General features: G+C 34.1%; 3 protein-coding genes across 4 annotated transcripts; 1 reads left to right on the forward strand and 2 right to left on the reverse strand.

Moving 5' to 3' along the window:
- Window positions 1-222: 222 nt before the first annotated feature.
- On the reverse strand, window positions 223-2860 carry LOC145948964 (threonylcarbamoyladenosine tRNA methylthiotransferase). Its single transcript, XM_083058601.1, has 3 exons — window positions 2770-2860; window positions 2169-2672; window positions 223-1660 (listed from the first exon to the last, which is right to left on the reverse strand). Exons 2-3 carry the CDS (start codon window positions 2570-2572, stop codon window positions 445-447), a joined length of 1620 nt encoding a protein of 539 aa, XP_082914727.1. The 5' UTR covers window positions 2573-2672; window positions 2770-2860; the 3' UTR covers window positions 223-444.
- Window positions 2861-3078: 218 nt separating this feature from the next.
- Window positions 3079-8352, forward strand: U2af50 (U2 small nuclear riboprotein auxiliary factor 50). Of its 2 annotated transcripts, none has more exons than XM_083058607.1 (8): window positions 3079-3197; window positions 3608-3837; window positions 3927-4187; window positions 4355-4505; window positions 4606-4661; window positions 7259-7540; window positions 7627-7791; window positions 7856-8352. In XM_083058607.1, exons 1-8 carry the CDS (start codon window positions 3176-3178, stop codon window positions 7985-7987), a joined length of 1299 nt encoding a protein of 432 aa, XP_082914733.1. In that variant the 5' UTR covers window positions 3079-3175; the 3' UTR covers window positions 7988-8352. The 2 variants fall into 2 exon arrangements, with proteins under 2 accessions (XP_082914733.1, XP_082914734.1); XM_083058608.1 differs by having other exon boundaries at window positions 4355-4493; window positions 7856-8351.
- A 467-nt stretch (window positions 8353-8819) lies between these two features.
- On the reverse strand, window positions 8820-10956 carry Rrp42 (exosome complex component Rrp42). Its single transcript, XM_083058609.1, has 6 exons — window positions 10792-10956; window positions 10319-10518; window positions 10065-10230; window positions 9801-9995; window positions 9287-9442; window positions 8820-9000 (listed from the first exon to the last, which is right to left on the reverse strand). Exons 1-6 carry the CDS (start codon window positions 10846-10848, stop codon window positions 8896-8898), a joined length of 879 nt encoding a protein of 292 aa, XP_082914735.1. The 5' UTR covers window positions 10849-10956; the 3' UTR covers window positions 8820-8895.
- Between the last annotated feature and the right edge of the window lie 521 nt (window positions 10957-11477).

Raw genomic sequence — 11477 nt, forward strand, 5'->3', positions numbered from 1 at the left:
TAGCATATAAGAAGTTTTATAATGCACTTGCTCGAAATATGTTATGAAAAATGCAAAAATGTTCAATCTTTTCTGCATATTATGATTATATCTTAAATTTGAAGAATTTCAAATCTGTTTGCGTGTTAGAGATGATTTTAGAAAATATGTTCAGAGAAGTGCCTAAGAATTATTGTAGTGAGTCTACATTAAATTAAATGTTGTAAGTCCCTTTCAGGGTAGGTTCCTGTATTGTCAATTAAATATAGTATTTTCTGCATAATCTCATGTCTTTTTCTTTATCCAAAGGTGATTGTGTGTAAGATTTATATCTATATTGAATAAATATTCGAAAAATGTCTCTATATCACTACAAATATAAAATTCCACATTTATTGCGTATTATGCAATGTCATATAATATATTCAACATATAAACTCTCTACATAAAATAAATTATGTATATTTAAGTTAGAAATTTCCATAGTATCCTAACAATCATAGCAAAAAAGATCGTAATCGTCACTATTTTGTAACTCAATGATGTCTCGCTTAATGCTATGGGGAGGACAATTTCTCGCGAATGAGAGGTCAGTGCCGGGGATACGCCTTCACCAATCGGTTCCCCTTTCATGGAGAACTTCGTCGCTTCTATAATTCTCACGTCGACCATCTTTCCCATATATTTCTCCTCCATGGGAATCAACACCTGTTCGTAGAACTTGTTGTGTCCTACGTAATGTTGTTTATCGTGCGACACCTCCGTCACTAGCACCTTTTGCAACAGTCCAACTTTATGCCGGTACGGTTCGTACGATTGGAAGAATTCCGACAACCTTTTAGTCCGGGTCTTCACCTCTTGCGTTGGCACCTTCGGCATCCTAGCGGCGGGAGTGCCGGGCCGAGAAAAGAACTGATTGATGAAGAGGCTCGGAAACTTATATTTTTGACAGAGCGCCATTGTATGCTCGAAATCCGCTTCCGTTTCCGTGGGAAAACCGCAAATAATATCCGTAGCGATGGTCAGTCCCGGCACTCGCTCGCTCAGGAAATTCACCGTGTGCTCGAACTCGGCGCACGTGTACTCGCGTTTCATGTCGGCCAGCACCTGATCGCTGCCGGATTGCACCGGAATGTGCAGGAAGCTGTAAACTCTGGGATGACGCAAGATCTTGGCCATCTCGTCCAGATGCTCGAGGATATATGGTGGATTGGTCATGCCGACACGCATCATACAACCTTCCGGGATCACATCTATCAGTCGCCATAGTAATTCCGGCAAACTGAAGCCAATGTCTCTGCCGTAGGCACCTGTGTCTTCCGACGTGAGCCACAACTCGCACACACCTTCCTCGAAGGCCTGTTTAGCTCGCTCGACAATATCTTCCGGCTGATAACTGCCCAGTTCTCCTCGCGCGTGTTTCGTTTTGCAATAGGTACACTGATTCAGGCAACCCGTGTTGATGGCTATGATCTCGATGAGTGGATTTCGCCGCACCTTCGGAAGACTCAACGAAGCGCCACCCGTTTTCTTACCGGAATTCTTTTTCTGCTGCAAAAATCTCACTGTATTTCCTTTTAAAGTCTCTTCCACGACTTCCACCACTCGATCGATCTGTTGCACCCCAATTATACTCAATCCTTGAAGGAAGGAAGATTTCGGAGCACCTTGTGGTACACATCTGTAAAAGGTAAATAAAGTTATTTATTTAGGATATAATTAGTTTTATATATATAAATTTTATATATAATTAAAATCTTATATATTAATTTGTATTAGAAATCTAATGTTGAATAATATCTTCATATATATTGTATGTTACTTGCTTTATTATTGAATTGATTAATATTGATAAATTTATATATTCATGTACAATTTTATGAAATTTTTAAAATCAAAGAATAAATTAATTCTATAACATTTTCAATTAAATAAAAATATCAGATAATAATTTGCAAATAAGATTATGTTAAATATTCTAATACATTTAATTACGTTAGTAATTAAGTACTAATAAGAATACTAATAGTTCTCCGTCACACATTTCTACACAATTTCCAAAAATATTAAAAATAAAAAAATTTTTTTCAAAAGATGTTTTAACTCTCTTAAGTAAAATATCTGTGATTGTACATCCTCCTGAATATATATCTTTTATCTAAAATTCTTCCTCTCATGTAAGAACATACCCGGCAACTACAACATGTTTGCCTATTTTCTTCCCATGCTCGATTTCATTCCTGAACTGATCCTCTGCAGGATTCTTGACGGTGCAGGAATTCAGAAGCCATAGATCTGCCTTTAGCTTATCGTTGGACAAATTGTAACCATACGCTGCCAGCTGTCCAGCCATGTACTCGGTGTCCGAATTATTGTGCGTACATCCCCACGTTTTCACGTAGATGGTCTGCGTGCCAGGTATTACACTTGACAAGACAGACGGTTGTAAAACCTCCTCCTCCTGCACCTGCCTCCTTCGTTTCGGTCGTATCGTGATGTGCTTCCTCGAGTTATATCTCTCTTTGGGTGTTATATCTTGCGAAGCGATTAAATCCTCGATGTCCTCGATGATGTCCTCGCATGGAGCAGGCATCTTCGGCGAATACAAAAATTAATCACTAATAAAGTCTTCTTTATCTCTTGAAACGTCTCATGAAATACTTGGAGATTAAATCCACGTGTACGATATAGTCCTAGAAATGAGCAAATATTTGATATTTAAAAAAAACTCAAATAGATTATTAGACAATTATGATAAAAACCTTTCATTTTTATTATTAAATTGCTCACCTTCACTTATCATTTAATTTAAATATAAATGATCGGTTGGATTTGTGTGATAAAGGTTAGAATTAATAAATTAATAAAAATAATGGATACGTCATAAAGTGTAATATACATATACTCGAAACTCGGCATTTGAAACCATCTGCTTTCTGTCAAACGCGCCGATTCGTCATTGAATAGGAAAATCCCTATAATCTCGGCAGGGAAATTCGGTGACACTCGACCAATGAACATTCAGTACATATGCACCCTAAAATATGGTCTCAATTTCTTCGACGAAGTTTACTATCTTGTAATATTACGCTTCGATATATTTTGTGGTACTCGTTTATACACTCGTTCGTACGCCATTTCGGAAGGGGAAGGTTGTTTTAGGAGTTGACATAGCAAAATTTTGTTGAAGTAAACGATGGGCGAGGATTTCAACGGAGGTGAGTGTTTAGAAAAATTCCGCGCGTCTCACAGTCCAAATATTATTGTGTTATTAACCGATCGGCCGATCTGTTTAAGTAACGACTGGATATTCAAATTGGTAAACACAGGTTGAAGATGTGCTCTCGCGTAGCATTTCGTGATAACGGTCTTCCTTTTATCTTATTTAGATATACATTTACTTTCACTGTATATATAAAATTTTGCCTTTGTAATTTTTATATTATAACAAATGATAAACTATTGGAATCAACCCGAGAGCGGATATAACAATGGCGAGATTGTTCTTTCATTAGTTTTATTGAATATTGTTAAATTATTATTCTCTTATTTAAAGAATTGTATAGTAATATTGTATATATTTACTGTTATATAATTAAATGATGTTTCAATTTGTTTTTATTCTTAGAGCGTGACAGACAGGATCGGGATAAAGATAGAGATCGAGATAGAGATCGTGATAGGAGACATCGATCACGTAGCAGAGATCGTAGAAAGCGATCGCGTTCTCGCTCCAAGGATCGTAGAGATAGAAAGAGAAGTAACTCGCCCAAGAAAAATCGTAGCTCTAGAAGAAGAAAACCTTCTTTATATTGGGATGTACCACCACCTGGTTTTGAACATATTACTCCTTTGCAGGTAACATTATTTTTTGTGTTATTCGGATTTGCCTCTTCAGGACTTGTTATTTTAAATATTATATTTACATATACATTTTCTCTTTACAGTATAAAGCTATGCAAGCTGCTGGACAAATACCTGCAAATATTGTAGCAGATACACCACAAGCAGCTGTACCTGTAGTTGGTAGCACTATAACTCGTCAAGCAAGAAGGCTTTATGTAGGGAACATTCCATTTGGTGTAACTGAGGAGGAAATGATGGAGTTCTTCAATCAACAGATGCATCTGTCTGGACTCGCGCAAGCCGCTGGAAATCCAGTATTGGCGTGTCAAATTAATTTAGACAAAAATTTCGCATTTTTGGAGGTATAACATTAACTCATACGCATATATACACAGGATACAATTTTTTATATCATTTTTTTTACATCATTAAAAGTATGGTATAAATATATGATATCGTTAGTTTTGATCAGTAATTTAAATATAACTATGATATTCTTTCTAATTTTTTCCTCTCTTTTTAAATACAGTTCCGATCAATAGATGAAACTACGCAAGCCATGGCGTTTGATGGCATAAATTTCAAAGGACAGAGTTTGAAAATAAGGAGGCCACATGATTATCAGCCAATGCCGGGAATGACCGATAATCCAAGCATGAACGTGCCAGGTACGGTTCCCGGTATGTTCTAACATACATTTCCTTATATTTAACAATGCACTCGCGACCGTATCATGCTTAATCTGCGCTTATTTTCATTTTGTGTATTTTTCTATTTTAGATTCCCCGCACAAGATCTTCATTGGTGGTTTACCAAATTATTTGAACGAGGAACAGGTATGCACGGTAACCGTGAAATAATTTTATCTATTGCACACCTTTGGATGCAATTTTTTTTTTTTTCATTGAATTCCTATTCCGTATCAATCGCGCTAGTTTGCCAAATTACATCGCTCTATCGGATGTTGTGACATTTTTATCAGGAAACGATTTGGCTTCAATGATCAATGAAAAATTGCATTCCGTGATATCACAACGGTACAGGGTTATTATATATAGCACGGGAGGCATGTGCATATGCTAACCCTGTCGCGTTGTAAGTTACCCTCAAAGGAATAAATTATAATATAGGTATTTAGCTATTTAGCGGTGAGTGCACTCACACATACATACACACGACCGGAAACCCTCGTCTTACTCGAGTTCAACAGAGGTATGTATGCGTTTCCATCAAGATATTTCGGCGTCGGTTAGGCTCCTTATTAGATAGAGATGTATCATTCAGAACGTGACTTTTTTTTTTTTTACATTCGGACAATCTGCTTCTCGTTCTACTTTTCTACGAAACCTCTTATCATCCCTCGCATCTCGTCGCTCCAATGTGGCATACGTTGCTTAGTGTAGGAAAGTATTAGTGGCGTTACAGCATTTAGGTGGTATGCAGTCATCGACGATCATCCTCTCTCTCTCTCTTTCTCTCTCTCTCTCTCTCTCTCTCTTACAGCCTTTCTAGGCGTCGCGGACCCAGTCCATCACGAAGATACGAATTTCTAGGCAATTTTTTTAGGAGAGCCAACAGGGAAGGGGGGGAAGGTCTTTGTCTCTCGACTACGTTCGGAAATAAACCGAAGAAAATAAACAATCATTCATGTTTCGAATCATATGATAAAAATAAGCAGGATATAGAAGTACTTACGACATTTTAAAGCAAGTTCCTCTAAAATTTTTTTATATCCTTGGATATTTTTCCACGCTTTGAAATTTACAGAATCGTCCTTTCGTGCAGCAATGATACATGCTGCAAAGAAGGATCTCTTTTAGGTCTGCAAGAAAAGCATAAAGATCAACATTTTTATATATGTAGCAGAATTTTTTTTTCCTTTTCTTTCTTTTTGGGATTACAGGGTCAACACATAATTTTATGTGCATCTGGTAACAGCTCCAAGTTCTCCGGTATATATTCTTTTCAGGAATATCTCTTTTTCTCTTTTGCAGCTGTTCTTTTTACAGGCTTTTCAGGCTTTACTGCAGGTCTCGTCTTGTACCTCGTTATACGTTTACAGGTCGCCGCGAACGAATGACTGTCGAATATATCAATGCATTGAAAACTTCTTGAGTAAAAATAAGAATGAACAAAGAAAAACGTAAATAGTTAAAAAAAAAGGAATAGTATAGTAGAAATAGTAATAGTAAAAAATAATTAAAAAAAAGAAACAGCTATCTTTCTTATTGGATGATTTAATCGAATAGAATATAACGGTATTCTTACAACAAATAGCTATGTTTAAAAAAATTCGTAAAAGAAAAAAAAAGAAAAACGTATCATCTCATATAGTAAACTGTGGACTGATACCAGTACCCTTTCTCCCCATTTCTTAGCTTAGGGTCGTGCCGATCAAAAGCATTCGCTTACCACTACCACTACTTCTACCACTACTTCTACTACTACTACTACTACTACCGAACATGACAAAATACCACACTGCCTGAGGAGAGGCTAGCCCAGTCCCTCGAGGCAAGTACTTATACCATTCTCATGCCTTCGTACATTGGATTATGCGACGATTTTGTAGACCCCTTTCCTCGATGTGTTCTCGGTTCTCCTGTGCCAATGGTGCGTCCTTTGAATAATTTTACATCGATAAAAGCATATTGCTCTGCTAAATTGCTAGGTGATTGATACTACTTTGATGTAGAATTAATTTTACGACAAAAGGAAAGAAGAAAAAAAGATTTAATTTCTCATCATGAGAGCAGCATGCTGTTATCTAAAGTTTTATTTTCAGTTCCTTAGCTCATCGAGATATATGTAAGTAAAAATTCAATATGTATGTATATATATATTACATTGAAAAGTATGAATATCAAAGTTAAAGATTTTGTGTTTTGAATTAACAAAATGTAAAGAGTGACGCCGAAGCGCAATCGAGCGGAAATTATTTCGTCCGACACGAAGGCGATGTGTAAGGAGTTCTTATCGAGGAAAGATACGCAAGCATATCTATGCATTTATATTTCATTTTCTCATATTAAGACTATGCAACTTTTATTTCAAATTATTCTGAAACAAATTTATCACAGATCCAATTAAATCTTTTGTTATTAATTATCGCAAAAGATTGCTATTAATTATCTGAAAAGTTATCTCAATTAATATGTGAAAAAAGAAATTTTTTTTTTATATTAATAAATCTCAATTATAAATTTATACATATTTAGCTTTACAAATATACAAGATCTCTAATTATATGAAAAAGTCTCTAAGTTTTTTAAAGGAATATAAATATCTCTATAATACATAATTTTTTACACTCTTCATTTAATTGTTAAATTTTGTACGACTAATTAATGTCAGAGTTGCATAGTCTATACTCGATAGATTTGAAGATTATGTGTTATGCGAACGAGAAAGTAATAATTTCTCAATAATACAGGTGAAAGAGCTATTGATGAGTTTTGGACAACTGAGAGCGTTCAATCTAGTGAAGGATTCCGCTACCGGTCTCTCCAAAGGATATGCCTTCTGCGAATATGTAGACGTCTCGATGACCGACCAGGCAATTGCTGGGTTGAACGGAATGCAGTTGGGTGATAAGAAATTAATTGTGCAACGCGCCAGCGTAGGTGCCAAGAATCCCATGATAGGTGCACAAGCTCCAGTACAAATTCAAGTGCCTGGTTTGTCGATGGTTGGCACGAGCGGACCTGCGACCGAAGTAATATTTGCTACAATTCGAATAAGTTTATCAGAAATCACTAAATTATCATTTGAGGATTTATATAATCGTATAACATCTTTCAGGTGCTTTGTTTGCTTAATATGGTCACACCGGAAGAATTAATGGAGGAAGAAGAATACGAGGATATTCTTGAGGACATTAAAGAAGAGTGCAACAAATATGGCGTTGTGCGATCCGTGGAAATTCCAAGACCCATCGAAGGTGTCGATGTACCCGGATGTGGGAAGGTACATTTAATATTAAAATGAATGCGCGTATCTGCATATTACTTATACTTTTACTCTGTTACAGGTATTTGTTGAATTCAATAGCGTGATTGATTGTCAAAAGGCACAGCAGACCCTCACAGGACGGAAATTTAATAATCGCGTTGTAGTCACGTCGTACTTCGATCCTGATAAGTATCACCGCAGAGAATTCTAAATAGACTTCTCTTTTTCATACCGTTTAATAATTATATATATATATAATATGCAATGTATATGTGAATTTGAATTATCTAAACGTATCCTGAGAATTAACAATTACTAGTTAATAATAAACAACGATGAAACAATAACAATATTCGCGTATAAGTAATTAAAATTTTCACGATTGGAAATGCCGATATGTAATATCGATCGATCCAACTGCGTTTTCCCTCGTGCTTCGAAGACGTAACATGAATATGTATAATAAAAATATTTGGTCATTAATATAAACCATGGACAATGTGTAGTATCTCAAACACTTTTATATCACTAAGAAAATAATTCTAACAAATCGGTAAATAATTATTTCAAAAATAATAAAGCGAAAACATTATTGTTTCTCTAAAAAAGCATATTCTCTTTATAAAATTAATATATAATATTGTATATTATATACAATAATTTATAATGCAAATTATTTAAAGTGTATGCGTAAACATTTTTTACAAAACTTTGATTAGAAATTAATTTAACTTTCAAGCTGTAACACGAATTGATAGAAGTGACTCTTTATCATGTTTTTTTGCAATAATACATTATTATTTCATTAATTGATTGCTTTACTATCATCACGCATATACATATAAATTATACTTCATGTAAATTTGCAAAAACAAGGATTATAGTTTATTAAAAAAAAAAAAAGAAAAAATTTCTGCTATTTTACAAAATCGTATACAAAAGGACTGTCGGAAGAAAATATAAATCTATAAAAAAGTTTGAGAAATATTGCGCGAAGCGCGTGCGACGTTTGCTAACTATTGCACAAAATGATCAATTCAATTGGAAATTTTTTAAAATGTATATTTATATTTAAAAATATATTTACCTTTTAGAATTTACAAACATATTACATGCATACTATCTAAGAAAGCCACATAGAGGTTTTGTCCGACCGAGTTTATCCTCTTCCTCCAATACTTTTATCAGAACTTCGTTTAACTTGAGACTGATACCTTTTCCTACCTGTAAAATTGAAATCAAAAGTTTAAAATTTAGATTTTCAAATTTTATATATATATAAATTCCACATTACAATCAAACCCTTGTATTGTTTATTCTTTTTCTATCATTTAGCATGTAGAGAAAGTTCACTTTCTGACTCTATGGATGTTATCACATAATTATGCAAATCTAGAAAGTCAGTGGGAAAATAGTGCAAGAGAAATAATAACGAAGCAGAGAATAGGCAGTGCGGGGGCTTGATTGTATGCATCTTTAATCATGAGAATAAAAAAAAACCATTTATCACCTCCAACATCTTAATTAAGGTGTTAGGCAACAGGCTGCCATATCCCAGCTTGACTACAGACGTCACTTTGCCGTTCGGCATTACGGACATAACGAGACTAACTGCACTGCACGATTCCTCTTCTAACGTTGGATCTATCACGAAATTGTCACCAATCTGTTGAAGGAAGAAAATATCATTTTTTCAGACAAAACGTTAATATCTCTATTAATTAAATATTGAATTTTTACGTTATTAATGATTATAAAATATATATATAAAAGGTGACATAAATGTTAATGTTTTTTTTCCTTTTATATATATGAAAAATATATAACGTCATTTTTTTACAGAAATATCTTATGTATATGTAAAGAAAAGCTCATTTAATTTTTCAGATAAACACATGCTAAAGAAAAAGCAGAAAAAAAATACTTTAATACTATATTAATATATTCAATAATATAACAATATCGCATTGAATATATTAATATATTCAATGCAATAACAAAAATACTTCAAAGGATTAACATACCTTGCATACTGTTACTACCAATGGATATGTCGTAATATCAAGTTTGATACAATCGTAAGGATCATCCGAGATCTGAATATCCGGTTCACCACCATCGAGTGTTGCTGCAATTACCTTTGGAATCTCAGTATTGTACAACGCTGCCTTTACTGCGGCACCGACAGCGTCAAATAGATTTCCGCCACATTGAAGAATCTAAGAAGACAAAAGATAATAGATAGAGTGGACTTTCCAGCAGCATTCTATCGTCTGATAACCACTTACCAAAATATCCACATACATTTTCCAACACTTCTTATTAGGTATTATACACAACTGTCTTAAGTCAAAGGCATCTGGTGTCTGATAAGCCATGGAGAGAACATTGCTTATCTCGGTCGCCAAATCGTCTCCGCCTTTGCCTTCGAATGCTGGTGTAGCATTAGCGGAACTATGAAAGAGACGATAAAAATATGATATATTAAAACTGAATTCGATAAAGTGAAATAAAATAGAAAATCCAAGTCTAAGATGCATACCAGTCTACAAAAAAGTCCAATTTGCCTTCGTCCGGCTTTTCGGCATGCGGTGTGTCGATCTCCAGTTTTACACCGACTAATACATCTGTAATATTGCCAAGACGTAATCTAGCTGATCCATGTGCATGTGGCATCAGTCTGGTTTCTATTTCAATGGAACGATACTGACACCTAGATCGACCGTCATTTCTCAAATCAAGCTGAAATTAATATATTCAATTATGACATTGTGTATTATTATTACACACACAAAAGTAAACAATGGAATTAGAAAGCAATAAGTATATAAAGAAGTAAATATACAAACAAAAATTTGTGAAAATAAAATAATACTTGTAATAAAACTGTTTCAAGGAAATTACTAATTAATAGGATAAACTAGTTTAGAATAGCGGAGATAATTGAGTTTAAAAAAATAAACATTCGCTATTTCAGAATGCAGTGATCATATTGAAAACATTTAATACACTCACATCGACTCCGTGAAGAATAAATGTCTTTTCGCCTAAGCCCAAAGGAGTCTCAGCCATTCTGAACAGAGATTAATTTTTCCAACAATGTCTATTTTACATTAATTCAAGGATGAAATAAATAAATTATTTGTCGCCGGTTGTCGCCACACAAGAAAATATATACATTCTAATCCTAACCTTATTTAGGAAACCATATGTTTATTCTTTATAAGCTGAACTTTCTGCACTAATGTACACTGAATGGTGTAACAAAAATGAGATAGCATATATACGTAGAAGTTGGAGAAAAAGAGAGGAAAAACAAAAAGTGCAAATTTAACTACAAAGAAATAAATTTCATATTTTAAATTTAAATGATACTAGCCATCGATTTAAAAAGTATATGTAAAGAAAAGCATTAGCTGTTGATATGAAAGACTTTTGATTTGACATATATAAAAGAGGGTGAGTTGTCAAATCAACAAATCAAATTAATCGAGTTGTCTATTTATAAGTTTACAGCTATTTTTGACTTTGTCTATTTTTTATTTATGCTCGAATACGACTGAAAACTAATTAAAAATTTAATTTGGCAAAACTTTGTTGCGTAAGAATAAAGTAATTTAGTTTAGGAATATTTAAACGGAGATTTACTGACGAAAAATCATTAATTATTAGGAGAAACATATTTTAAAATTCGATAACAC

This window comes from Prenolepis imparis, unplaced genomic scaffold, assembly GCF_030444845.1.
Source record: "Prenolepis imparis isolate NDT839.2.m4 unplaced genomic scaffold, iyPreImpa1.0 SCAF_2, whole genome shotgun sequence".
Classification (NCBI taxonomy): domain Eukaryota; kingdom Metazoa; phylum Arthropoda; class Insecta; order Hymenoptera; family Formicidae; genus Prenolepis; species Prenolepis imparis.